The sequence below is a fragment of the Ornithorhynchus anatinus genome, chromosome 8 (genome assembly GCF_004115215.2).
Source record: "Ornithorhynchus anatinus isolate Pmale09 chromosome 8, mOrnAna1.pri.v4, whole genome shotgun sequence".
In the NCBI taxonomy this organism is placed as follows: Eukaryota; Metazoa; Chordata; class Mammalia; order Monotremata; family Ornithorhynchidae; genus Ornithorhynchus; species Ornithorhynchus anatinus.
This window is the reverse complement of record NC_041735.1, coordinates 19,260,758-19,287,795: the sequence shown is the minus strand read 5'-3', so window position 1 is coordinate 19,287,795 and position 27,038 is coordinate 19,260,758. Positions and strand designations below refer to the sequence as shown.

At 42.9% G+C, this 27,038-nt stretch overlaps 1 protein-coding gene and 1 non-coding gene across 3 annotated transcripts in view; one reads left to right on the top strand and one right to left on the bottom strand.

The window, feature by feature from the left end:
- The window catches only part of MYT1 (myelin transcription factor 1), a 125,896-nt gene that overhangs the window by 87,661 nt on the left and 11,197 nt on the right, over nt 1-27,038 (top strand). The window contains exons 12-19 of one of the 2 annotated variants that reach the window (XM_039912926.1): nt 799-923; nt 2,064-2,333; nt 5,893-6,047; nt 8,792-8,854; nt 9,000-9,068; nt 16,868-16,930; nt 17,487-17,570; nt 26,767-26,988. In XM_039912926.1, coding sequence (XP_039768860.1) covers nt 799-923; nt 2,064-2,333; nt 5,893-6,047; nt 8,792-8,854; nt 9,000-9,068; nt 16,868-16,930; nt 17,487-17,570; nt 26,767-26,988 — 1,051 coding nt within the window. Of the gene's footprint in view, nt 1-717; nt 924-2,063; nt 2,334-5,892; nt 6,048-8,791; nt 8,855-8,999; nt 9,069-16,867; nt 16,931-17,486; nt 17,571-26,766; nt 26,989-27,038 lie in introns of both variants that reach the window. The other variant, XM_029071098.2, reaches the window with a different exon arrangement.
- LOC114813935 lies at nt 20,007-20,144 on the bottom strand. Its single transcript, XR_003761679.1, has one exon. It is a non-coding gene; the product is annotated as a small nucleolar RNA SNORA7 (small nucleolar RNA).

Sequence of the window (27,038 nt, the reverse complement as noted above, 5' to 3'; positions counted from 1 at the left end):
TAGACCCCCAGACTTACTTCTTAAGTTCAACATATATTATAATTACAAAGAAATAGTCCATCTCTTCCATCTGAAAGCAATTTCATGCCTACAGTGTCATTACCACAAAAATATAACAATTTAATTTTTACATTTTTCATACAGCACACTTTTAAAGCAATAATGATGCAAATGCATTGTGCCACTGACTATCACTTGATATAACAACAAAAAAAATCACATAGAATAAAACCCTCTTGAGAAACTCTTGCTTTAAATGTATCCGTATGATACAATCTAATTTCCAGGTTCTGTCTCTTTGTTCCAAATTTTCCTACAGATGGCTAGGAGGGGTCCCCTATTCAAATACTTCTTAGTAGGTGGCCTCTTGAAGATAACCTCACAGGGGTTTTTCTGTAGCGTCCAACATACCGTAGTCTTCATCATTCTCCATGAAGGATTTAAAGGTGCCCGACTCATGAACGTTCTGGGATCGGGGCAATGCAGACAATCAATGAGAACAGTTTGCTTAGCAGAATGCTTAGAGAAACTTTGCTTTCAAGAGAGCTAAGTCAGCCCTTAAACTTCCTCCACCAGAACAACTTCTAGTCCAGTATGTTTGACCTTCTCACTAAATAAGCCAACTATCCCAACCCAGAGTCAGGTGCTTCTGATTTATATGCCACTGTTTCTGATTATTAAGTTGTATATCAGTCCGGTGTTGTTCCCTTTTTGCAGCCAAACCTTTTCCAAAGGCCTCTTCCCCCAGGCACAGCCCCTCCAGTAGTTATGTGAAGAGCACTTCATCTTCTTCTGCAGGCTTCGACTACTCACATGATGCCGAGGCTGCTCACATGGCTGCCACCGCCATCTTAAATCTCTCCACCCGCTGCTGGGAAATGCCTGAAAATCTCAGTACTAAGCAGCAGGATCTACCAAGTAAGGTAAGTCCGGGGCTTAAAAGACAGAAAAAGTTGAGGAACATGCATTTGTGAACCAAGAGTTTCTTCCTCGTGAGTTGTTCTTTCTGGGCTCATGCACTCTGCTCTGAACTCTTGAATTAAGAAACTAAGACTTGCAAACATGCAAATATGATATACTGATTTTAAAACGGTCCACCTGCAATTCTTCAGAGGTTGATTGCTTTGGTCTTCCTCCCTCCTGTCATCTATCTCCTAGGCATTTCCCTGCCCATCAAAGCAACTTCACCCGAAGGAAGGAGAAGAGAATAAAAAGAGAAAGAGCGGAAGTCAGGCAGTTCAGCACATGCATTGCAGCTCTGCATAGGGTTAGAGAACAGAGTAAAATGAAACTTTTGCATTATCTGCAGATGTCATTTGACTGAGTGATCCTTCTACCCTGTGGCCTCTATGGCTACTTAAGAGTTGCTTGTATCTAGACAATGGAATGAACTGCCATTCTTAGCTCAGGTTGTCCAAGAAGATATGACCGGACATACCTGTCGACGCCGACGAATTCTAGAAATTGACTTCCAGCACAGAGAAGCCTCAGGTTTCCAATACCGTCCGTGGAAAACTGTAACCCAGGTTTTGTATTCATGGGATAGGAGACGGTTGTGATAACTGGGCCTAGAAATGTGCCATTTGGTGTCACTAAAGGGTCATTTACTAAATGACCACCAAAGTGTGCTGAATGACTTGGTTCGGGTCCCCAAAGTGAGCTTTTCATCCTTCACGGAGAGGGTCATCCTTAACAATGTATTTCACTAAAGATTTTCCCATTATGAGGATTTATTCTCTGTCGACTTCCATTGTCTTTTGGAAGCTGTTTGGCTAGGCTGGGCCCATGCAAACCAGCCCTCCATGGGATACAGCACCTGACTGAAAATGATGCATTTGGTGCAGTTGAACATTCTAATTGGAGTGCTCAGAAGTCCACCCATGACTCTAGAAAGTTTCTCCATCTTTAGATCTTTGGTGATATTGTCAACGGCGCTTGTCCCCAGAGGACACTATTCTGTGGTGGCTTCATCTACATTAGGTAGCTTCTTACGTATTCCTTGCAAGACCCCTTTGGGAAATGGAGTGGAATGCTAATGAAACATTTCATCTCTGAAATTTTAGTCCATGGACATTGAGGTGGATGAGAATGGGACTCTGGACTTGAGCATGAACAAGCACCGCAAACGGGAAAATACCTTTCCCAGCAGCAGCAGCTGCAGCAGCAGTCCCAGTGTAAAGTCCCCCGATGTGTCCCAACGCCAAAACAGCACCAGTGCCACTAGCAGCACCATGACCTCACCGCAGTCCAGCCAGACCTCACGTCAGGATGAATGGGACGGCCCTATTGACTATACCAAACCAAACCGTCAGCGAGAGGAGGAGCCAGAAGAGGTGGGTAGCTGTGAGATGTCTGGCGAAAGTCATGTTTCACTGGAACCTGGGGATGGGGAAGGAGGAGCTGAGATAGAAATTGTTTCTGCCTTCCCAAGAGATCAAAGAATCTGATATTGCTCAGATTCAGATTTGGTTTTTTCTGACTTTCTGAAAAGAATGTTGGCAGGTAGATATATTTCCCAGGATGCTCTGGGAAGATTTGAGGTCTGTTTCAGTGCCAGAAAATATGTCTCTCTCAGGCTTGCTATGAAGAGCCTGGAAAAAGTCATGAAATGTACTGAGGTAACGATTGCCACAACAATACAAATTGTCAGTTCTGTGGTGTTTCCAGTGACAATGTATGGATCCGAAAGCTGGACGGTGAAGAAACAGGATAGAAAGAGCATCTGTTCTTTTGAAATGCAGTGCTGGAGAAAGCCTCTGTGAATACCGTAGACTGTCCGAAAAGCAAACAAATGGATTTTGGAGCAAATTAAGCCAAAGTGGCCTTGGGAAGGCCAGATGACTCCACTTAGATTATAACATTTTGGACACATAATCAGGAAGATTAATTACCAGCAGAAGACACTAATGCTAGGAAAAGTCCAGGGAAAAATGTAGAAGAGGCTGAGCGGTAGCTAGGTGGATAGAGACCATAATAATGATAAAGGAAGAATCATTAGAAAGATTACGGATTATGGCAGAAGACAGGACGTTCTGGAGAAAATAGATCCATAGAGTCGCTATGAATCAGAAACGACTTGACGGCACTTGATAATAATAAAAACAGGGTGAACATCCAGCCTGGATTTAGGTTATGGCCCGTTGGTCTCTGGGTAGTCTCTAAGGTTCCCCTTCATAAAGGGGCCCCAGGCTTTGACTTTGCTCCATAAGTAATTCTAACTCTATGGAACATCTCTACTGAGCATGGACTCAATCACATTGTGGTCCCTGGTCAGAAAAGTTAGGATAATCTTCCTTTGTTTCGATGGCTAATTTCCAGTTTATTAACTTTTGCTGTAGCATATGTAGTCATTGTCCAATTTAGATGAAAACATAGTGGAAAGTTTTAGGGGATGTTCTTTCTACATCACAAGTCTGTTCTGGATATAAAATGATCCACAAATTGGCAAAGGTAGGTTCAGTGTAGGAAGAAATGGGTAGTGAGCATGCATATGATGTTAATGGTGCCTTCCCAGTTTCTACCTCAGCCTTCCCCTACTCCATCATATTTACGTTTCTTTGTGCTACTTAACTTTACAGCACTTAATATAGTAAAATAAAGGTAAGAGAAAGAGGGTGTAATACATTCAGCTGTGGTGATCATAACAATAATTCAGGAATTTGATTCCCAAAATGACTTCCATGGCATGATCTTCCAAGTATCTTTTCTAACCCATTGATTCCCATTGGGCCTATGCTTACTATAGTGCAGTTTTCCTCACAGCCTTGGGATCTTCAAAGCACAGCTACTAAAATTATGGCAGAAATAACAGTAAAAGATACACCAAGGCTGGATCTTAAGAAAGAAAAGATTGGATTAGGCTGTAATAATTTGTGGCCAGCAATCTGTGCTACCTTTGGCTACACTCCAGGTTTGCTCTGGCTTCATGGCTCTAACCCTGACTTGCAAAGTACAAGAAATTTACCAGTCTGCAGAACTGTTTTACAGTCTCAGTCATACAGAAGATAATACAGGAAATGAAGTCAGTAGTGATACTATTCAAATGCAAAAATAGTTAGAAAGCTGTTTTTACCTCTTCCTTTTCAGAAGTATTCAGACAAATATTGAAAGAGAACAAGTGAGAACTCTCTTAATGTGAGTGCAATAACAACAGTAGGGGAAAGTCAGTGGAATCCTTTTCTAGAATTTATCTGGCCAGTTTTCTTTCCAATCCTTCCACCTACTTGCAGATAGAAGGAGCCATCCTTGAAATAATAATAATGATGTTATTTGCTAAGTGCTTACTATGTGCCAAGCACTGTTCTAAGCGGTGGGGTAGATACGAGGTAATCAGGTTGTCCCACGTGGGGCTCACAGTCTTAATCCCCACTTTCCAGATGAGGTAACTGAGGTCCAGAGAAGTTAAATGACTTGCCCAAAGTCACCCAGCTGAGAAGTGGCAGAGCCGGGTTTAGAACCCATGACCTCTGATTCCCAAACCCATGCTTTCTCCACTAAGCCATGCAGATTCCTAACTGCAAGCTTCCTCATTTCAGTCTGTGCTTTTCAGGAAAATCTCCACCTAACACAGAAAGATTAGATTTCCCTCTCCTTTAATGCCAAGTGAGGTGAGTCAGGTTGTGATTGACTCTAATTGACCCGCCTCCAAGGTGGAACATTTTCTAAGTGTGGCCAGAAGGCAGACAATAGTGTGAAAAATATCAAGAGCTTTTGAAACACTAATAATCATGCTTTGGTAACTGGCACATCATCTTCTGACCATGTGATTTGCAAACACTTTTTGCTCTTTAAAATATCAGGTGGGTGGGGGGTGGGTGTCATATTCCCAATTTACCGGGCGGTGACCCAAGTTGAGGGGATCCTCAGAGCTTTTGATTGACAGAGGCTGCCACAATCCAACCCTCCACCTCTATAGACTGCATATCTTCCGATCAGGCTGCTAATAACAATAAGGAAGACAATAAAGGAGAACTCCCAGTCCAATCCAGAAAATTCATCTACATGCTTGGAAGGCCCCGTGAGACACAGATGGACCTCTGATAACAATATCAAAAGATCCAGAGCATCCCACTGCTGACCAAAAGGGACAGATTTTCTGTTTCTGTTGCAGGGCAGTGAGGGTCTTTGTCCAGGAATAGGAGTCTTGATGGGAAGAGAAAATCTCTTCTTAAAAGTAATTACCTTACCACTGGGTATTTCTCAAAATTCCAGTAATAGACGTAGCAGTGCTATTTTATGAGGCCCAGTTGATGCACAGAAGACATATTCCCTGCCCACATGGAGTTTACACTCTAATGGAAGAGACAGGTCTAAAAAGGTTCCCCCATTTCGCAGTCTGAATAAATACGTGAAAGTACAATTGAAAACGTATACATACACAGGCTCAGGATGGGTAAGAATAAATTTGTATTGTTAAAGGTGGCTGTTCGTTAGAACTGAAGGGGATGGGAATTAATCAGAAAAGGCTTACTGGAGGAGGCGGGTTTTAGGAAAACTTGGAAGGTGAGGCAAGCTGGGTTTTGAAAGATTTTGGCAGGGGAGGTTGGGAGTGCCAACCCCAGGGATAGCAGGAGAAGGAGAACATTATTTGTCCAGAGAGCATCTAATAAACATCAAGGTCCAAAGTGGGGTGAGGAAACAGGTTCTCAGGTCAGATACTTTTTTTGATCTTGAAAATATGCCCTCTTGTTTTTATCTAATTCCTCACTACCTCTATCCATTAAAGAAATTGAAATCCACCAGAAAGTCTGCCCTGATCAGTCTAAACCATTTCCGTGGATCTGAATTTTTGGCTTATTTAGGGTTTCTGCTTCCAGAGCTGGACCCTGGACAGGTGGCAGTGTCAGACCCCAGCTGTTTCAGTAAAACTCTCCCTGCTATTTTTTTTTTCAGTCAGAGCCAGCAGCACATTCTTTTGCTTCCTCTGAAGCAGACGACCAGGAAGCTTCAGAGGAGAACTTTGAAGAGCGGAAGTATCCGGGAGAAGTTACCTTAACCAACTTCAAACTAAAGTTTCTCTCAAAGGATATCAAGAAGGAGCTACTGACGTAAGTCCCCTACCCTCGCTGATGGGTGCCAAAGGAAGAAATTACTCAAGCTTGGGAAACAAAAATCCCATCATTACAAGAGAACCAAAGATGTGGTTTTGCTCCTGCCTGCGATGATAGTATTCAACCCCTGATACGGAGTGAGAGATCTGGCACTCTGACAATTTCCAAAGCCAAAGTACCACCCTCCAAGAATCCCTTCTGAAACTACTTTCCTTACTTATTCTGTTCATATTATTCCAGAAGCCTTTGCTGTGGTAGAGGAAAATATCTTTACCATTGACATAATTAGAGGTCATAATTTCTAGTATTTCTTGGTCGAGCAGCTAGGGAGAGAAAACTAGAGAGCTGGTGCTTTTTCTATCTAAATGCCGGACCTATTTTAGGGTGCGGCATGGCCTAGTGGATAAAACTCAGTCCTGGGAGTCAGAGGACTTGCGTTCAAATTCCGGCTCCACCATTTGTCTACTGTGTGATGTTGGGCCAGTCACTTAACTCTGTGCCTAAGTTTTCTCAGCTGCAAAATGGGAATTCAGTACCTGTTCTCCTTCCTACTTAGACTGTGAGTCCCATGTGGGACAGGGACTGTATCTGGCTTGATTAACTTGTATCTCCCCCAGTATTTAGAACAGTGCTTGACACATAGTGAGATCTTAGCAAATACCATGAAGAAAAGGAATGGAATGGGATTTCTCAATACGAGTAAGTAATACAAGTAAGACTGTGTGGTTTCTAGAACAAGGTCGGAGAACTCATTTGAACCATTGCAGACCCGCCACTGCAGATTTAAAAAAATCATACTTGTTAAGCACTTTGTGTCAGGCACGGTTCTAAGTGCTGGAGTAGATAAAAGGTAATCAGGATGGACAGAGATCCCTGTCCCACTTGGGGCTCACAGTCTGAGTAAGTAAAATGGAGAACAGGTATTTAATCCCAATTTTACATTCGAGGTAAGTGAGGCACAGATAAGTTAAATGACTTGTCCCAGAATCTGAAGCACAAAACACTTAAGTGACTTGTCCAAGGTCACACAGCAGGAAGTTGGTGAAGTCAGGATCAGAACCCACACCTTCTGATTTCCAGGCCCTTGTTCTTTCCATTAAGCCATGTTACTTTTCAAGGTCCAGAGCGCAGAGCAGCAGTTTGGGCCCAGGATAAATCAGGATTCCAGGAGAAGGGAAAGGTGGATTACATTTTTTTTAAGAACCAGAATACATAGAAAGTTTTGCTTTGTAGACTGACTCCTGAGGGGATTGGGTGCCTTGAGCCCCCTGAGTGAACCAACTGGAAGAGAAAAAATGATGCATTTTTTCCTTCACTCAGGGTTGAACGAGTACAGTCAGTTCTTCCATTACTTGTATTTTCACTATGGTTTTTAGATAGAATGCTGTTGGCCAACTAGGGAACATTCTTCCAGCAACACACGTGTCTTGATAGAATATGTGATGTCATTAAGATGGTGCACATTCTGGGGCATTGGACAAGGACATTCTATAACACAAGTTTTCCTTAATGCCGAGTTCTTCAAGAATTTAACCTCCATGTCATAGGAGACATAGGAGTGTACCAGCCTGGGGCACAAGGGCTGGGTTTGAAACTTAAATTCCAGGATGTGGCTTTCAGTAGGGGGACCAGAGTTAGGATCTGATTTTGTGATATTTGTTAAGTGCTTCCTACATGCCAAGCTCTGTGGTAAGCACTAGGTAGATATGCTATGATCAGATCTGATATAGTCCCTGTCCCAAAAGAGTTTCCAATTCTAAGGTAGAGGTAAAATGGGGAACAGTGTTCCATTTACAGGTGAGGAAATTAACTCAGAAAAATTAAATGACTTGCCCATGGTACACTCAGTAGGCAAGTGGTGAAGCTGAGTCTCCTGATTTTAGTCCTGTTCTCTACGCTAGACCGTCCTGTTTCTCAACAGTATCCAGCAACAAAGTGCCACCCACCAATCAATTAATCATATTTATTGAGCACTTACCGTATGCAGAGAACTCTTGGAAGAGTACAATATAACAGAGCTGGAAGACACATAAGGAGCTTACAGTCTACAGGGGGAGACAGACATTAATATAAATAAATTAAGGATATTTGAATAAGTGCTATAGGCCAAGAGTTGGGGGAATAAAGGGTGTGAATCCCAGTGGAAGGGTGATGTTAAATGGAGTAAGCAAGAAGAAATGAAGGCTTAGGGAAGGCCTCTTGGAGGAGATGTGCTTTTAATAACCATCTCTCCAATTGCTTTCCTTTCTCATTCTTTTCCAACTTGTCCATGAAGGATCAGGTCCATTGTAGGTCAGCTTTTGTTCTTGCTGGACCAAGAAAAGGAGCAGTGCTTAGCCTATAGGTGGTACAGGAAGAAACTGTTTCTCATTCCACCTGCCTGCACACAAACTCAAAAGCACTCAACCAACCTCATTCATGGACGCCAAATCCACTGCCTTGTTGCTCTCTGCAAGCTTCCTATGCTAATTCCACATGGGGGCATGATACTTCTTCAAGTAAATAAAGTAATGGCCTTTTAGAAGTTGCAAGAGAACAGGAGACTAAACGAGTGCAAAATAAATACAACGCCCCAAGGAAGTGGCCTCCGAAATGTGGCTTCAGATGGGTGGCCTGCTCTGAGGATCCTAAACTTGCTGTTCACTGATTCAATGGGATTTTTCTGCATCGCACCCACAGAGGAGCCTGGGGGTAATGTCCATTTCTCACTGGTCTTGACCCTTTATGTTTCCTTTGCGCAGCTGTCCGACCCCTGGCTGTGATGGCAGCGGACACATCACTGGAAACTATGCCTCCCATCGCAGGTTTGTGGCCTTGTTATTTCAGGTTCTGACCCTAAGCCTGTTTTTCCACGTGGATGGTTTGGTGCCTCTTTTCCCTCCCTCTCCCTTCCCTCCCCCATCCCCCCTTTTTTTTGCTTACCCAGATATTCCATCTCTTCTCTTTCAGCCTTTCTGGTTGTCCTCTTGCTGACAAGAGCCTCAGAAACCTCATGGCTGCACACTCTGCTGACCTCAAGTATGTTTGCGCTCAACTTGAATCTCCCTTTTCCTGTGTTGCACCTTTGCTTTTCCTCTTTCCTCCCTGGTTGGATCAATCAAAATCTGCCCCTTTGGCCTGCAGACTCTAAACTAAACGTCACATTGGCCTGCTCTATCCATGGTGGGGCACCTGGCGAAAACCTTCTGTTTTGAGAAATTGTCAGCTGAAAAGAAGTGGCTGAGCTGGAGAAGGTTTTGGATTTTACCAAAGGGGCAGATTTTTGCTGGTTTTGGTGGTGCTTCTTTTTCTGTTCCCTCCTGTCTCTGAGCTGCTGACATCCATGACATGTCCCTAATTAGTCCGGGAGGTGGACTGATTGGAAAAAAGCTGCCAGTGAAAGACTCCTCTTACTGGCATCGGAACCCCAATATGAGACAAAAAAATCTGCAAACCTAATGCACAAGAACTAAGAGATCTTATTTCATTCAAAGGGGGATTTGACTCAAAGAGGAGATTGAAGCAGAGATATGCCATCCTCACCTGGGAAGACCAGCTCCAGTTGAGGAGAGTTCCAATCCATGAGTGTTGGTTCTTATCTGGGCCCTATGGACCCTGCTGACCCCAACTCTCCAGAGAACTTCTCCTTGAATCAAAATGCATAAAAGGGACATTTTGATTTTTTTAAACCCGTGGACAGGACAGCCTCTGCATTCTGCTTTCTTGCTCATTGCTGACACTTGAAATTTAGGAAAAGCATTCCTACTATTTATCAGAACTGGTTGGTGGACAGCAATTTTTCAGCTTTTGCTAAATTTGAATTGAAAGCCTATGACAAGAAAGAAAAAAGCTTTACTCTTTTCCATTTTCCTTACACTGCCCTGAGCCTCTTCTAAATGAAAGCAAAATTTCCAATTCCAGAGAAGCGCTGGTTTTTCACGCTCCCGAACCCTCATCTTTTCTGTACAGGTTATGCCTTCCTTTCCTGCTCTTCCCTCCCCTTCCCCATTTCCTAACAGAGTTCTTTTAACATATGGCATATGCGTGGGCAGCACATGTTCACCTGTTCAAATATAGCTAAGCAAACTAGTCAAAGCATACCCAGAGGTTCACCAGGTGCCCAGTGTATATTTAGGTGAGTTCATTAGACTCTCAGAATTGTTATTGCACTCTTCAAAATTACATTATTTTCATCATCTTATATTGGCTAGTGCTGTGACTGGAGACTTGATTATAGCGTAGGGACCTTCCAACTTTGAAACCAGTCAGACTTCATTAATGATTTCCTCTTTTGGGCAATAAGGATTGCTATCAAATCATAGCAATGAGACTTAAGAAAGTTCTACTGAGTTAAAACAGATGACCGAATCCATTTCTTTTGGAATTTATTAGTAATAGCCACCACTCAACTTGCCCATCGTGAGCTGAGGATATGTCTTCCCCTCTTCTGTAGTGGGTGAGGTCAAAACACTTGAACACCCTTCTCTAGAGAGATAGAAGGGAAAAGAAATCAGCTCCATTAAGCCCATAGCATGGGTTATTTCACAGAGAGTTATTTCGCAGAAATGATTCAGTCTGCCATTCCACTACTTAATAGCAGCAGCTATTTCACAGTTCATCTCTATGGCCGCCATCCGGGTACATTCCACTCGGTGGATCACTTGCTGTGTAACAATGTGGGAGAAGATGGAAAGTAAAATGGCTTTTATTGCTTAGGATATTTTCATTCCTTTCAAAGCAGGTAAATGTGGGTGACTAATGATGCCTTTGGCTTAAAATAGAAAACTAGACCAACTAGACCACAAATCTTATTTTAGAAGAAAAGAGGTAAGTGTGGCCTAGTGGAAAGAACATGGGTCTGAGAGTCCGAGGACCTGGGTTCTAATCCTGGCTCTGCCACGTGTCTGCAGTGTGACCTTGGGCAAGGCACTTGACTTCTCTGTGCCTCAGTTACCTCATCTGTAAAATGGTGATTAAGACTGTGAGCCCCTATGGGACCATAATCCAACCTGATTAGCTCATATGTACCCCAGAACTTAGTACAGTGCCTGGCACGTAGTAAAGGTTAACAAATACCATTAAAAAATTGTCATTTAAAAAAAATCGGTCAATATCTTAAATTACCCCAGCCCTATGAAATGCCCTTGGGGAGAGCAAACGGACACTGAAAAGCACCTGCCCGTCCTTCAGAGAGCTAGTTATGGTATTTCTGAATGGAATTTCTCAGGCTTTTATTAAGTGTCAAGCATTGTGCTAAATGCAGACAGAAGATACAAGCTAACCTGATCAGATATAGTCTCTGTCCCACCTGTGGCTCACGGTCTAGGAGAGGAGAAGAGCAGGTATCTTATTCTCATTAGAAAATCAAATTCCACAGAGGCCTTGCCCAAGATCACCCAGCAGACAAATGGCAGAGCTGGGATTACCCTCTCAGTCTCCTCATACTCAGTCTCAAGCTCTTTCCACCAGGCCATGTTGCCTCCCCAAGACCTCATAGAGATCCCCGCTCGTGAAGCAGATGATTGGAAAAACTCTCCTTTTAATCGAAAGCCCTTTTACCCCTAGCTAAACCACTTTGCAAGTTTCTCATCTCACACTTCTGACTCCTCCAGAAAGGTAACTGGATGAGCGGTTCAAGCTGACTGGATTTTTGCTCAGGAGAGGACTGTGGTCTTGTCCTGAGGAAAGTGAGATATGAGGTGAATTATTCTAGCAGAGGAGAAAGAAAATCCATTTAGGCACTGACAGCTATGGCAACACCCCTTCATCTGAGAGAAGTATGAATGTAAAAGCCAGAGTGTACAAGTGGAGAGAAACAGATGTGCCTCCCAGTTAATGTTAAAAAGATCTTTCATAGCTCTAAATGGCCTCCTTATACCCTGTTTGCATCATTTCGATGTAAAAAGCTCTTAACACTGACTCTCCTCCCCGTGACTCAACAAGGAGGTTCTGAACGGAGCCTCTGTAAATGAGAATTTCCTGGAAATTGCTGCTCCCCAATCCGACTGGCTGTCGTCCGATGATGAATGCCATGAGATGTGTTGACATCCTGGCCGGGGAAAGACAGGAAGGAGGCTGGGAGCAAATAAGGCCTTAGGCCTACTTATTTCTTCATGCAGCAAGTGTCCTTCTGGTTTTCATTTATATTCAACATGTTAAAGAAGAAAATGTCATTTAATGGTATTACCAACATTATAGTGAACCCTTTGTGCCACCATAGATAAGGCTTCATCAGCATTTTCATTATAAATTCTATTTTCAGGGGTTAATAACTCAACCATAAACACTTGCCGGAGGCTAAAACTTCCCACCACTGGCTCTCTCTCTCTCTCTCTCTTTCTCTCTCTCTGTCTCCCTCCTCCCCCCCACCGTGCCTCCATCAAGCTCTCTCTACCCCATCCACCCCTTTCACTTCACCCACTTAACTGAACACAGACTTGATGATCAGAAGAAAAAAAATCCAATTTTTATAATGAGGGAAAATAGTGAAATATGGTTTTGAATATTTTGAAACTGTGGGAAAAAAAAGTTTATTTTTAGAAGGATGTTAGGGGGATTTTCTATGGCCACAGACACTAGGTCTTCACTGAAATGAAAATATGTTTGGGTGATGTTCTATCCACACTAGTAAATACGAAAGACTAATGCTTTGTTGCTTTGCCAAAAAAGAATTAACAACAAAAAAACAGCTGTCCACACAGACCAACTATTGTTCCTGCATCTATAGTTTTCTGGGTTGGGGTTAATATTTTATTTTTAAAACTCCATAAACATCTTTCACCCAGGACCACTTGCTCCAATTCAGGAGCAAGAGAATGGTCCAGTGTTACATACTGTAGAAAGTTGTCTCTCTCTCACCCAATTTTTATAGTCTCCAACAACCAAAATGTAAAGTTTGTGTATCCCAGTACTTCTTAATGCAATAGACCAAATGGAGCAGGGCAAGCAGAGGGAGATCAGCCAGCCATTTAATGCATTATCTCCACAACTCCCGCAAAGTCCTCCCAGTTATTTTTTGCCTTAGATTTTCCTCTCTCATTCTCAGGGAGGGAAATGTTCCTGGTCCTCCTGAAAACAATGAAAGATCTTCAGGGAGGGGAGAATCATTCTGACTCCCCACATTATAGATGAGGACATGGTTGGGAGGGAAAGTGTTGAGAGAACTGTGGCCTAAAAGCCACTTCACTTTTCTACCAACATCAGATGGGCTGGATAGTCTCTCCAGGCCCTTTACAGTCCAAAAAGCTTTTGATTTGAGATTGAGAAAATGATGTCTTTTCATGAGATTTGTGTATTCTATCTGGTCCTCTTTTTATGGTATTTGTTAAGCACTTACTATGTGCCAGGCATCGTACTAAGCACTGGGGTAGATATAATCAGGTCGGACGCATTCCTTTTCCCCCATGGGGCTGACAGTCGTAAATCCCCATTTTAGAGATGTAGTAATATAAGCACAGAGAAATTAAGGGTCTCGCCCAGGGTCATACAACAGACAAGTGGCCGAGCTGGGATTAGGACCCAAGTCTTTTTGACTCCCGGGCCTGTGCTCAATCTACTAGGTTAAGCTGCTTCTTGTTCCATTTTCATATTAAAAGGACCACCATATCAAAACCCAAGAGCACAGGTTAAAGTCTTAGAAAGTTTGAGTTTCCTGTTCCATGTAGCTATGAAAATTGAAATGCTTATTACTATTTTGGAGGCTGAATCACAAGGAAGAATCAGCTCTGAAAGGACTTTAATCCGCATACTTCAGAATCATTCACTCATAGCTTATCAAACTGTGATTCCTTGTGGATTATGTGATGTCCAAGAAGTCTTTTAAGTCTCTTTTTCCTCTTCAGAAGTAGGAATCTTCCTTTTGCTGAGATTAAATTAACTCCAACATTAAAAGACTGGAGTTTGGGCTCGGGACTCCAGACTGACAAGGTTTAAGTGGCTTCAAACTCAGCCACATTCATGCACATGGGCAATGGATTTTCATGTACGTAGCGTGGCAGAGAGGCTGCCTCTTCACTGCACTCTCTTTGAAAAACCTAGTATCCTCAGGGCATCCGTTTATGCAATTAGATTTTGGAATGGATGATTAATTGCACCTGCAATTAATGACACGTATTTGGAAGCACCTGGAAACGGCAGAGTTCAGTTTGCTAACTGAGGGCATAAGTAACTGCAGGTGCACTATAACCCGTGGATTAAACATACTGGTGGTGATATGGTGGGGTGCGGGTCGGAGGGTGACCTGAACTGAGTCCTCTCTCCAGTTCTGGGGCTGTATGTGCTCAAAAGCCCTAAGAGGATCTAGTGCACTTGATGAAAACAGGAATCTGCTTGCCAAGCTTGCATTCAGAGGTTCAAGTTTTGCTTTCAACATGGGATTTCCTCTTCTTCCCGATGACGAGCAAGCGTTGCAAATAAGCCACAGGTGTATGGCACAGTAGCAGGTGCAAGCATAAAATGCAATTGGAAGGGGTGTGACAGTGTTTATGTCCATTATGCATTCAGCCCAAAGAGCACACGTACACACAACTGTTATTTGGATACTCATTTTCTAATGTGTTTATTGAAAATTTAGAGAAACAAGTCCACCACAGCCACATCCATCAATTTGTATTTGACAACAGAAATTCATTTCCATAGGGCATAAAAAGATGTGTTTTTCCTGGGCCCAATTTTTTTTTAATGGGTACAATGTTTACTTCTGTTGTCATGTGCTCAGGCTAATAAACCCTGGATAGAGCATAGCTTTCCTATTCACTCATCCACTCTCACACCTGGAATAGGTAACTGCACGTACAGATGCAAAGAACGGAGGGAGACTGTGAAAATATAGCTTGATGAGACACAGTTCGGACAGGCCCAGACTCCTCCAGACCCTGTGCAGCTATCAATTGAATGCATCTGAGGAAACAAACGCCATGAATCCAGAAGCAAAGTATCCCCTGTCCTACCCATAACCGACTGTGTGAACTAAGCCTCTGTGCCTTCCCCTCCTAATTATGGTAGTAATAGTAACCTGTTCCCAACTTAGTTTAGGGACAATAATAATAACTGTGGTAATTGTTGAGTGCTTACTCTGTGCCCAGACTGTGCCAAACCCAGTAAAATCACATAGGATGCAGTCCCAGACCCAAATTAGGTCCACAGGATGGGAGAATAATATTTAATCTCCATTTTTCACGTCAATGAGGCACAGAGCAGTTAAGTGACTTGCCCAAGGCAGGCAAGTGAAGCATCCGACTCTCCTGGCTTTCAGTCCTGTGCCCTTTCTGTTACCACATTGTTTCTAAGGAATAATATAGCATAAATGAAATAACGGATGAGATCCTCTTTGAGATCACTGGGAGAGGGAGGCACTGATACTTCAGATAAAAAGGACTTGCCTACCAGGTAATCAAATTAAATCTACCTATAAGATTAAGTTCATTCTAAAAAAAGTCAAGCCGGATAAACGTTTATCATTTAGTGGTGCTTTGAGGACTCGTTCATTCATTCATTTATATTTACCGAGCACCTGCAATCTGCAGAGCACTGTTTGAGATGCTTGGAAGCATACAGTGGAAGTAAAAGACATGGCCTCTGGCCCTCTAGGATCTAACATTTTCCTCCCACAATGGCACAATGAACTTGAGATCCGTGTGTGGTAGATAGACTGGAGAAATAAGACTAAATTAAATCTATCCAGAGAACTCTACCACCTCCCTTTGAGGATGGGAAAACAACAGGAGTATGATATTGTATCTACCCAAGCACTAAGTTCAGTACTTGGCACTCAACAATTGCTATCATTATTATTTCGGTTAGGAGCATATGATCAGGGTATCCCTTGCCTTGATGTCTTTCGATCACTGAATGAATGATATTTATTGAGCACTTACTATGTGCAGAGCGTGGGAGAGTACAGTGGAGTGCAATAGAGCTAGTAGGCGTGATCCTTGCCCCCAACTAGTTTACAGTCAAACCGACACAGCAATGGTAGTCGCAGCGAAATTCCATCGTGCTGAAAGAATTACTGGAATCTACAAGATAATTCAGTGACCTTCAGTATGAAGGCCCAAGAGGTGTATCACTGCCAGGTTTCCTCTTTCACACTTCCTCAGCTTCATGTGTAACTGAAGATTTGATACAACAGGCCCTTCATAGGGATGCGTGTCTGCTCGTTATGGAAAAACCACCAGCCCAATTCCAATCTCTAGTGGGAAGTTGAATGGGATCCATTTTAAATGTGCCTAATAGGTTATAATCCCACCTTCTGTTGGCTGGCCATGATCCCAGAGCAGCAGCATGGTTTAGTGGATACAGACAACATGGGCCTGGGAGTCAGAAGGACCTGGGTTCTAATCCCATCTCTAACTGCTGGGATAGATATAAGGTAATCAGGTTGTCCCATGTGGGGCTCACAGTCTCAATCCCTATTTTACAGATGAGGTAACTGAGGCACAGAGAAGTGAAATGGTTTGTCCAAGGTCACACAGAAGACAAATGGCAGCAGCCGGGATTAGAACCCTCGTCCTCTGACTCCCAAGCCTGTGCTCTTTCCACTTATCCACACTGCTTCTCTATGTCTGCTGTGTGACCTTGGGCAAGTCAACTTCTCAGTTCCTCAGTTACCTCATCTGTAAAATGAAGATTAAGACTGTGAGCCCCAAGGGGGACAGGGACTGTACCTAACCTGATTAACTTGTATCTACTCCAGCTCTTAGATCAGTACTTGGCACACAGTAAGTGCCTAACAAGTACCATTATTAGTAGTATTATTAGGTCAGATTTGTTCTTTTCAATTAAAAAATTCTGACCACCATTGAAAATCTTTATAATGCCAATTTGCCATTCTTCCTCAGGTGCCCGACCCCTGGATGTGATGGCTCTGGTCACATAACAGGAAATTATGCATCGCATAGAAGGTGAGGTCTTCATGGAAACACTTTGGTCTGTAGCTTGTGGGATTGTTTTTTCTCATCTAATGGGCAAAGTTACGAAGTTCTGAATAAAACATTAATGTTTCTGACAACCGAAGCCCATTTTCATCTCTTTAATCTGCCTTTTTTTTGATGTTTTCAGCATCTGATTAGGAGCTCTTTTCAACAGAATAAAAAGACAAAGGGTCAGATTTTAGTTGATGCAATATCCTTGGTAATAATGCTGCCTATTTGTGACTTCTATTATCACTTTAGAACATTAATAGAGAAGATCTAAGCATCTCTTTTTCAACAATTCCATTAAACACTGCAGTTCTTTTACAGACATCTTCTTATCTAGGCACCATTAATTACAATCCATCTCTCTACTCTCCCCTCACCCCAAAATATGCTTTTTCACTTCTCAAGATGAGAAGTCTCCAAATAAGATCAAACATGATGCAAAGCTCAAGGGAAAGATGGCATGAGCCAGATGCATATAGAAGCTGTCTGTAATTCTGGAAATAAGACTGGCATTTTTTTTTCCTCTTTTTCAACATAGTTTGTCAGGCTGCCCACGTGCCAAGAAAAGCGGAATCAAGATAACTCCCACAAAAGATGACAAAGAGGACCCAGAACTGATGAAGTAAGTCACGTAATTGTAGAGACATGTAGAGAAACCACATGGCGGAGTGAGTAGAGTACGGGCCTGGTAGTCAGAAGGTCATGGGTTCTAATCCCTGCTCTGTCACTTGTCTGCTGTGTGACCTTGGGAAAGTCACTTCGCTTCGCTGGGCCTCAGTTACTTCTTCTGTAAAATGGGGATTGAGACAGTGAGCTCCAAGTGGGACAGGACTGTGTCCAACCCAATTTGCTTATACTCACCGCAGCACTTAGTACAATGCCTGGCACATAGTAAACGCTTAACAATTATTATTATTCTTATTATGTACTATTTATGTAGTTTCTTAAACCCTGTCCAAGAATTCAGACTTGGGCCCTGACATTCATTATCTTGCCTCTGAAGTGAGGGACCTCAAGCCTCATAAGAACATTCAAAGGTTGGGATTCGGTCTTGAGCCATTTGGGTCTCCAGAAAGGATGAAGCTGAAACCAAGTATTAATTCTGCTGAGCTCTAGGCTGGTGCTCTCCACCTGGAGAGGTGGTTCTTCCAAGAAATATACCTTCCCGTTCTGCCTATATATTTCAGAGGACTTCTAGGAATGGACAGAGAGCAGAGTCTATAATCAATCAATCAATGGTGTTTGATAAACAGTTACTGTGTGCACAGCACCGTCCTAAGTGCTTGGGAAAGTGCAGTTCAACAGAGTTGGTAATTGCAATCCCTGCTCACAAGGAGCTTATATTCTTCAGGGCGAAACAGACATTAAAATAGATTAAGGATATGGGAAATAGCAAAAAATCAGAATATTGACATAATCACAGTGGAGCTGGGATGAATATCAGTGCTTTAAACGGTACACAGCCAAATGCATAGTTGACACAGAGGTCGGATAGGAGAAATAAAGGGTTTAGTCTGGGAAAGCCTCTTGGAGGACATGTGATTTTGAGAGGGTTTTGAAGATGGGAAGCGTGGAGGACTATCGTATATGAAGGATGAGGGAGTTCCAGGCCAGAGGGAGGATATGGGGAAAGAGTTGGCGGTGAGACAGATGAGATCCGAGCAAGTTTGGACTGGAGAGGAGAGAGGCAGCCCAGAGCGAAGAGGCCGATGCAGTGGTCAAGGCAGAAAATGAGGAATGCTTGGATCATCATGGTAGCAGTTTGGAGGAAAGGGCAGCGTCTAGATATGTCGTGAATGCAGAACCGACAGGATTTTGTGACAGATTGAATGTGTGGGTTGAAGGAGATGAGTGGAGGATAATGCCAAAGTAACAGGCTTGTGAGACAGGGAGGATGAAGGTGCTCTCTTCAGTGATAACAAAATCATGGGGAGGACAGGGTTTGGGTGGGAAGATGAGAAGTTTTATTTTGGACATGTTACGTTTGAGGCGGTAGTCTCCAGGCTTTGCCATTTAAGAATAGCCAAGTAAGTTTCATGTGCAATAAGTATGCCGTTGCTGCTTGCTTGGCAGAGATGCTTGAAAATTTGGAATCTATAGAACCACATCCTCAGGGAAAATTTGGACCCGATCATCCTGGGAGTGGAGATGTGGTGCCCCATGTAAACCATAGTGACGAGAGGAACAGGAAGAGAGAGATTTTCCATCTGGCATTTAAACCGGACTTCTCTCCTCCACAAGTGAATGTATCTCAAAATCCATACTTGTGTTGTGTGAGAGAATGCCCTCCTCATACCCCAAGAGCAATAAGCAGGCCAGTTCATTTGCAGTATTTGCAGGGGGCAGTGTGAGCGTTAAAAAGGCTGACTCAAAAATAACTTGTCCTCAAAATTGGGACAGTGGAAATGACTCAGGCAGGGAAGAAGGTTAGCTTTGAAATGTCTGGCCCTTGGATGGATGATCAGCCTTGAGCCATCTACCCTGAGTCTTTTTTACTCTCAAGTTGGAGTGAAATTAATCTTTGGAATGATGAATAGAGCAGAGGCAGAGATGGAACATGTTTTTGCTTCAACTGTTCTAAGTTTCTAGAAGGAAAAAAGAGTTATTTTTGATGTCTTTTCAATGCTCAGTAGCAGCACAATGATTGAAATTATGAGGAAAGGGGGCTGCTCATCTATCAGGTTTCTCAATTTGGGCTGAATAGTTGGCTATCATCAGTCTCACATCTGCCTTCTTTTCATGCTTTGACTTACCCAAAAAGGAAACAGTGAGTTTGTCTGAAAGTAGTGATGCAACCCATGAGACAAGGGTGAATTTGAATCCACCATACACTATCGTTGTTGTCTTATGCCGTCGTGTCCGACCCATAGCGACGTTATGGACACATCTCCCCCAGGGTACCCCAAATCCATCTGCAAACGTTCCAGCAGTGTATCCGTAGAGTTTTCTTGGTAAAAATACGGAAGTGGTTTACCACTGCCTCCTTCTGCGCGGTAAACTTGAGTAGTTGCCCTCGACTCTCTCCCGTGCCGCTGCTGCCTGACACAGGTGAGTTTTGTCTTGTAGCAGATTGTCTTCCACTCGCTAGCCACTGCCCAAGCTAAGAATGGAGTGGATATACCTCTGCTTCACTCTCCCTCCTGTAGTCGGGACTGGTAGAATACTGGAAACTCTCCAGGTGAGACCCTGAGAGGGGACCACGCGCTGTAGACCAGGCCTAACCGGAGAGTCCCTCTCCACCCAACTCTATTGTACTCTCCCAAGTGCTAGGTACAGTGCTCTACACAGAGTAAGTGCCAAGTAAATACCAATGATTGACCGATAAGAAAATTGCAGGGGGCTTACAGAAAATGAGACATATGACAGTCATAAGGCAGAAAAGTAAATCACACACAGATTGAATTGGTCCAGAGATGAGTTTAAAACAGGGCGAATAAGTACATTCCCAGAGAAGTCCCTGGGGAAGAGACAAAGCTCTGCTTGGAGCTGAGGTGTCAGGTCTCAGTGGAGAAATGGACTCAGGTTGTTGTCCACTTGGACAGGATGGTGGCAAATTTGCGATTAGAGAGAAAAAAAAGATCCCACTGCTGCCAGGTCACCCAGGTCCTTGGAAACTCTGTATTTTGTCTTCTGTAACAAGGTATGCTCCAGTGCAGGTCCCAGCAGGTCTGTATTAAAGCAGCTTAACGGTAATTCCGTTACTCCATCTGGGTATGAAGAACTACTTGGAACAGGTCCGAGTTTTGCACACTGCCACTGAGGAGAAAGCAATTTAGTCCCTGTTGTTTTGTTGCTCATCCTTCAAGTAATTTACTACAGCTGTGACTGAACAGATCACCTCAACCTTCCGTTTCGCCTGGGCATAAAAGGAAACCACAAAAGGACAGAGGCTTAATTGATCAGCCATTACTAATGCTTCAAAAAAAAAAAAATGGGGGGAGGAGAAAAGCAGTCCAAGCCAGCTGTTTTGCACAATAAGGCTCTAGTTTATTTTTTTACAATAAAACAGTAATGAAAGTTAAATTAACAGTGTAAAATATGTAACGGTTGTATCATAAAGGCTACATAGTAAATGCCAGGGGGTTTTTCTGGGTCTTTTTTTTCCTCCTGAGGTTTCAGTAATTTGCTTGTGATCATATAAAAGCAATGCTGTTATGAATTTAGCTAGGATCCTGCTGGCAGGGATATTATAAGTGAATTGTGCTGCATTTGCAGATGATTAAAATCAAGATCAGCATTTTTCAAATTAACTTGGAAAAATGGGTGCCCAGCCCCGCTCTGCTGTCAACTTTGCTTTTAGAAAAATAAGATTTCTGTGGCGAAGAGGAGATGGTGACTTCCCGGAACAATTCTGTGGACGTTTTCTAGGGATGGATGGAGTTCCTAATGACTTTCATGGCAAGGATCGGGAATGGCACTCCCATTTAATACCTCCATTTTATAGGGCCTCCTCCCCAGAGCCATAAACTTTTAACTGTATTTATAATTGACTAGCATCTTTAAACAAATGCAAAGCACAGCAGAAACTTTAATAGATACACCAGGTTTTCTAGAATGACTGAATTTAGTTAGCATGCCATTAGCTAGTGATTTGGGATGAAGGGATAAAGGGGAAACCGTTTCCTTTTTATAGTGTCACTTGTCCACACTGCTATTAGAGTAAGATGCGTCAGCACTTCAGTATAAATCCTTTCTTCCACAAGCCTATAACTGGCTATAAAAATCTGCAGAAACTTCGTTTACAAGGTCATAAGCTGAGGCTCATCATCACCATTATTATTATTGCTCGCATTACAGTTTTAAAAATCCACTTGGGGCCTTAGGATCATCAGCGGAAGAAAATAAGAACCCTCCGCCCTCCCCCAAAATATCTGGGTTTAGAGGTCACTCAGCTTTACCTCAGTCCAGGGTCACTGTAGCTTGATTAGTAAGAGAATCAGAAAGGCTTTCGGGTTACAGTGAGGACTAGGTTCTGGGCCCATGTGGGACAGGGATTGTGTCCAATCTGATTATCTTTAATCTACCCCACCACTTGGCCCATACTAAGTGCTTAACAAATGCCTCAATTATTATTAATTATTAAATTTGAATGTTGGCCCAGGCAGTAGCTGAACGGAAAAATCCTTTCTCCCACAATTCCTAAGCTGTTCCAGCAATTGCCAGTTTCTGCCAAGCCACGTTAAGTGACAACTGGCAGCCGTTATCCCGACACTAGTCCTTTCTCCCCTCTGCCGGTGACGCACCCGGAACTCAGTTCTTCAAACTAGAGGCACTCTCTGGCCTTTAGAAAAATGTCATCCTCTCTCCTATTAAGATGGCTGTTGTTTCGATAGCTGTGTTGTTGTGTTTGACAAATTGTCGCGTGCACACAACATTACTGTCTCATGATGATGTACGTGCTGCATAACCTACACTAATATCAGGAGCTCCCAACTATAGATCACTGCAGTATGTAAATATAGATTTACATAATGAACCATAAAGGCTTAATGGACTCAGAAGAATGTGGTGTGTATGTTTTAATTGAACTATTTACCTGATAGCTCTAAAGATTCTGATATTCTGGTCTTCAGGGAAAAGAGTGTAATAAACATTGGAAAAACTAATTGTAAATGCAGTTTCAGTTAAATTTTAGTAATTCTTCTTTATGATAGAGGGAAAAATCACAGAGTTTGGCAAGCAAATGAGTAAAAGCATTTCTGAAACTGCATCACCCAGAGTGCTCTGTTCATTAATTTTGCTATTTCATTTTATTCATCCATGACCCTTTATTATTTTTATTATTAATAGTGATAATAATAATAATGGCACTTGTTAAACACTTACTATGTACCAAGCACTGTTCTAAGTGCTGAGAAAGATATAGGTTAATCAGTGGGACACAGTCCTTGTCCCACATGGGACTTACACTCTTAATCCCCATTTTACAGATGAGGTAAATGAGGCCCAGAGAAGTTAAGTGACTTGCCCAAGATCACACAGCAGACAGGTGGTGACTCCCAGGCCTGGGCTCTGAAATGCGACAAGTCAGTCACATTCTGTTGTCATTCTAGGCAACAAGAGGGCATTTTCTCAACTTGAGTCCGAAATTGAGAACCATGTTCTGGGCCCATTTATGCATTCGCTTCTTCAGGTTAGGTCAGACCGACCCTGGCAGGGAGAGAGGCACGGTGAACGCAGTCTCCCTGCAGTCAGTGACTGCCAGGACTTCAGGTGAGAATGACTGACTTTGCAGATTTGCAAAGTGAGAATGAATGAGCCTCCACTGGAACGCTGAGAGGTGTTATAAGTCACCACCCAAGGGATCTCTAAAAGCAAATCCATTTCCTAGAAAACCTTGGTCTTCCATTAAAGGTTGGAGAAAATTGTGTTGGATCGCTAACGTGGCCAATCCCGGCCCTAGGGACACTGGCATTTCGTAACATGTAGAAGTGTAGACGCGTTATCTGATAACACGCTGATAGTTTCCACTCTAAGCCTGGCCCCACTGTCAGAACCATCTGACCATCAGGAGCTAGGAGCAAGAACTGGATGGAAATGAGTAGCCAGGCTAGACTAGTCTCCCAGGATATGAGAAAATCCCCAGTGGGCCAGTGTTCATTATTATGATTATTATATATAATATAATAATTATTATATAATAAAATTATCATAACTGTATAATATATGGTATCATTTTGTAATTATTAAAATAATAATAATAGTCCCTGGGGGCCAGTGTTTATCGTGATTATGACATATGATATAATGTCGTAAGAATAAAAAACACTGGCCCAGTGGCAATTATAAAAATAATACTAAGTACTAAGCAATAAATAAGATTCATTGATTTATTGAAGGCCACAAGGCCTCATAGTTTGGCAAAGCTGAGGAGGGAGGACATATCAGGTAAGTAGGCAGGAGCAGCAGGTCAATGGTGGGAAAGCCAAAAGAGAGGGACAATTTGGAGATTTGTTGAAAGGAGTGGAAAAAGTGAGCTGGGCTCCATAAATGAAAACCAGTGAGAGTGGAATTCTTCTTTTCCTTTGCAAAGTACTTACTATGTGCCAAGCACAGTGTTTAGTCCTGGGGTAGATTCAAGATAATCAGGTTGGACACAGTCCCTGTCCAACATGGGAGTCACAGTCTGAGGGGGAGGGAGAATAGATATTGACTCCCCATTTTACAGGCAAGGAAACTGAGACACAGAGAAGTTCAGGGACTTGACCAATATCACAGAGCAGGCAAGTGTGACCTCTGATTCCCAGTCCCTTGCATTTTCTGCTAGACTACACTTTATTTTTGAAAGCATTGTCTGCAAAATATATTTTAGTAAAAACAAATGTCTATCCTAGGTTCTCGATAAAAATCCTTTTCCCCTAGCATGCCTAAAATAGCACTATCCTTGACTCATCTTCATCAATGCAGTGAAGATCATGGGTCCTGCATCAGATGAATGAATTATAACCAGGAACTCTAGACGTGGTCACACATTGATCTGAAGAGATACCCTGATGATATGTTTTTATCACTCAGAATAACAACGTGCTTCTCGTTTGCTCAGCTAGCTTATGCTTTTTATTCACTTCCTTTTTCTTTTCTTATTCCTTCTCCTCCTTCTCATCTCCTTGTTCATGAATGCCTTCTGGAATAGTTTAAGAATTTCCGAAGCACTCTTACTTGCCAATTATTTTACAGTAGCCAATAGATCTATTAAGTGGATCAAGTGTAATGGTCATCATTTTTTTTTCCTCTGAGACAGAGAGAGTTCAATTAATGACCCCTTGGATTTTAGAGCAGCTTTTTTATCATTTTTTTCAAAGCGCTTTCACATCAATTACTCTATTTTATCCTCACAATATCCCTAGGAGGGAGAAAGAAGCAAGTATCCTTGGGTTCATTTTACAGATGAAGAAACTAAGGTCCAAGTTCTTACGGCAAGGTTGTGGCAGAGCAGGGCTTAGAATATAGGAACTAGAATCCAGGTCTCCTGATTCCCAAGTCCAGTCTCTTTCCAGTAATCTACACTATCCTCTACAGGGATACAACCAATATTAGAACTCATCCTGAATTCACTGCTGATTGCTGCTCATCTCTGAGGAGTGCTGCCTCTTGCTCCTCCTTCCCATCAAATATGTGCATTTCAGATGATTTTCGTCCCGGGATTTGCTTATTTTGAGTCGTGCAGTAGAGCTTCGGAGGTCCGTTTGTGTCACTTTGTAGGTTTCACTGGCTTTGCGCATTCTGCCCACGTTGTTGTCTGTTTTAAATGGAAACATTGACCGCAGATGATAATTTCTGGTTAGTTGTGGTGTTAGTTCAAAGAACTCCTTATTGCTTCTGTTGAAGACAAGGACTATTGGTGAGGCACATAACGAGTATTTCGAAAAACAACCTTATAATGTTATCCCAAATGGACTGTTTTTTAAATCAATATTTTGCTGTTTCTCTAAAAATAGTCCAAACCCAAGAAAAACACAGTGTAATAGCCTTAGAATGTGGTCATCATGATGATGAAAATAGTCTCTTAAATCCATTTGATTGTTTTGCATTTTTTCAAGATGATTTAGTTCTTGAATGGAACCAAGAGTTTTAGCATCAATTTGAGTTCCACTTTTAATTTTCAGTCAATCAATCAGTGGAATTTATTGAGCACTTACTGTCTTGATCCTAGTCTCTAAAAGGAGGAGTTTCATCCTGAGATCTCTACTTTTGCTGAACCGGGCTTGACATCCTGGCATAATGGTTTCCTAGCTGTGGAAAATCGAGGCTCTGGGTCAAAAGTAGCTGCCATCTGCTCATATCTCCCCTCTGCGCTGCTTGAGGCTCTACCATTCAACCTTCTCAGCCACTGTATTTCTTATGGAACACAACCCATGGGGCACATGGTGCTCACTTATTTCCCCATTCCTCTCTTGAACCTACTTCACCTGGTACTATCAGACACCAGAGATGGCACTCCTGGTTTCGGGGTTTGGAAACGCTCCCGCATCAAACTGCTAGCACTGTGGGAATCCGCAGGGCTGCAACTGGCCAGAAACTGACCATACTAGGCTGGAGATGGCAAAAACATCTAACCCCTTGTGTCTGAACTGCTGATCCAATGTGTCTGGTGGGCTTTGTGAATGGGGGCATCCTTCTTGAGAAGCTGCAGCAGAATCGAGGAAACAACTCTTAGGCCAGTTACCGCATCAAGGGGATAGAGCTGGGTACATCTCTCAGCCCTAGAGAAGATGTTGGATGCCTCCTTGGCAAGGACAAGACTTGGCAAGTGACTGACATCGAGGATGGGGAGAGAGGACCAGCCGGCTCCCCCGTGAAGATCCCGGCTAGCTCTCCAAATTTTCTTGGCATTTTCTGAACACCTGGAAATACGGTAGCATAAGGGTGACCAAATGAATGAGATAGGGGAGTAAGAGAGAAGGCTGGATTGAGGGTGGGGTGAAGGAGAAGTTCACCCTCAGTCATCCAGGCTTCATGCAGACTTTTATTTGGCAGTTTTCTAGTTCCCGTGAATCCCCCAAGCTCTGGATGAAACAGCAGGGCAAAGAGATTGAATTAATTCTCCAACTGGGGTCATTTCACTCCCAAGGGAAGAGCCCTTTCCCAACACCCGTCCAGACAAGGGACCAATCAGCTGAGTGGCCTGAATGAACTTGGACTCCTTCTGTGAGCTGAACCCCTGTAACTCTTCATGTTGACCCATCACTCTCTTCGTTGCCAGGGACGGTTTCCGGGTTATTATTTTTAGATCTAAACAACCTAAATGACCATTTTAATCTCCCACCCTCCCCCCATTTTTTTTCCTCTAATATTTTATAACCGTTTTTTTTGCCTAGGTGTCCAGTTCCTGGCTGTGTTGGGCTTGGGCATATCAGTGGCAAGTATGCCTCCCACCGCAGTGCTTCAGGGTGCCCTCTGGCAGCCCGTAGGCAGAAAGAAGGGTCACTCAACGGCTCGTCATTTTCCTGGAAGTCTCTGAAGAATGAGGGGCCCACCTGCCCAACCCCAGGTTGCGATGGCTCAGGTCACGCCAATGGAAGCTTCCTCACCCACAGAAGGTAAACATGAGAACCACCATCATCCTGTCTCCTCTAACCATCTAATGCGT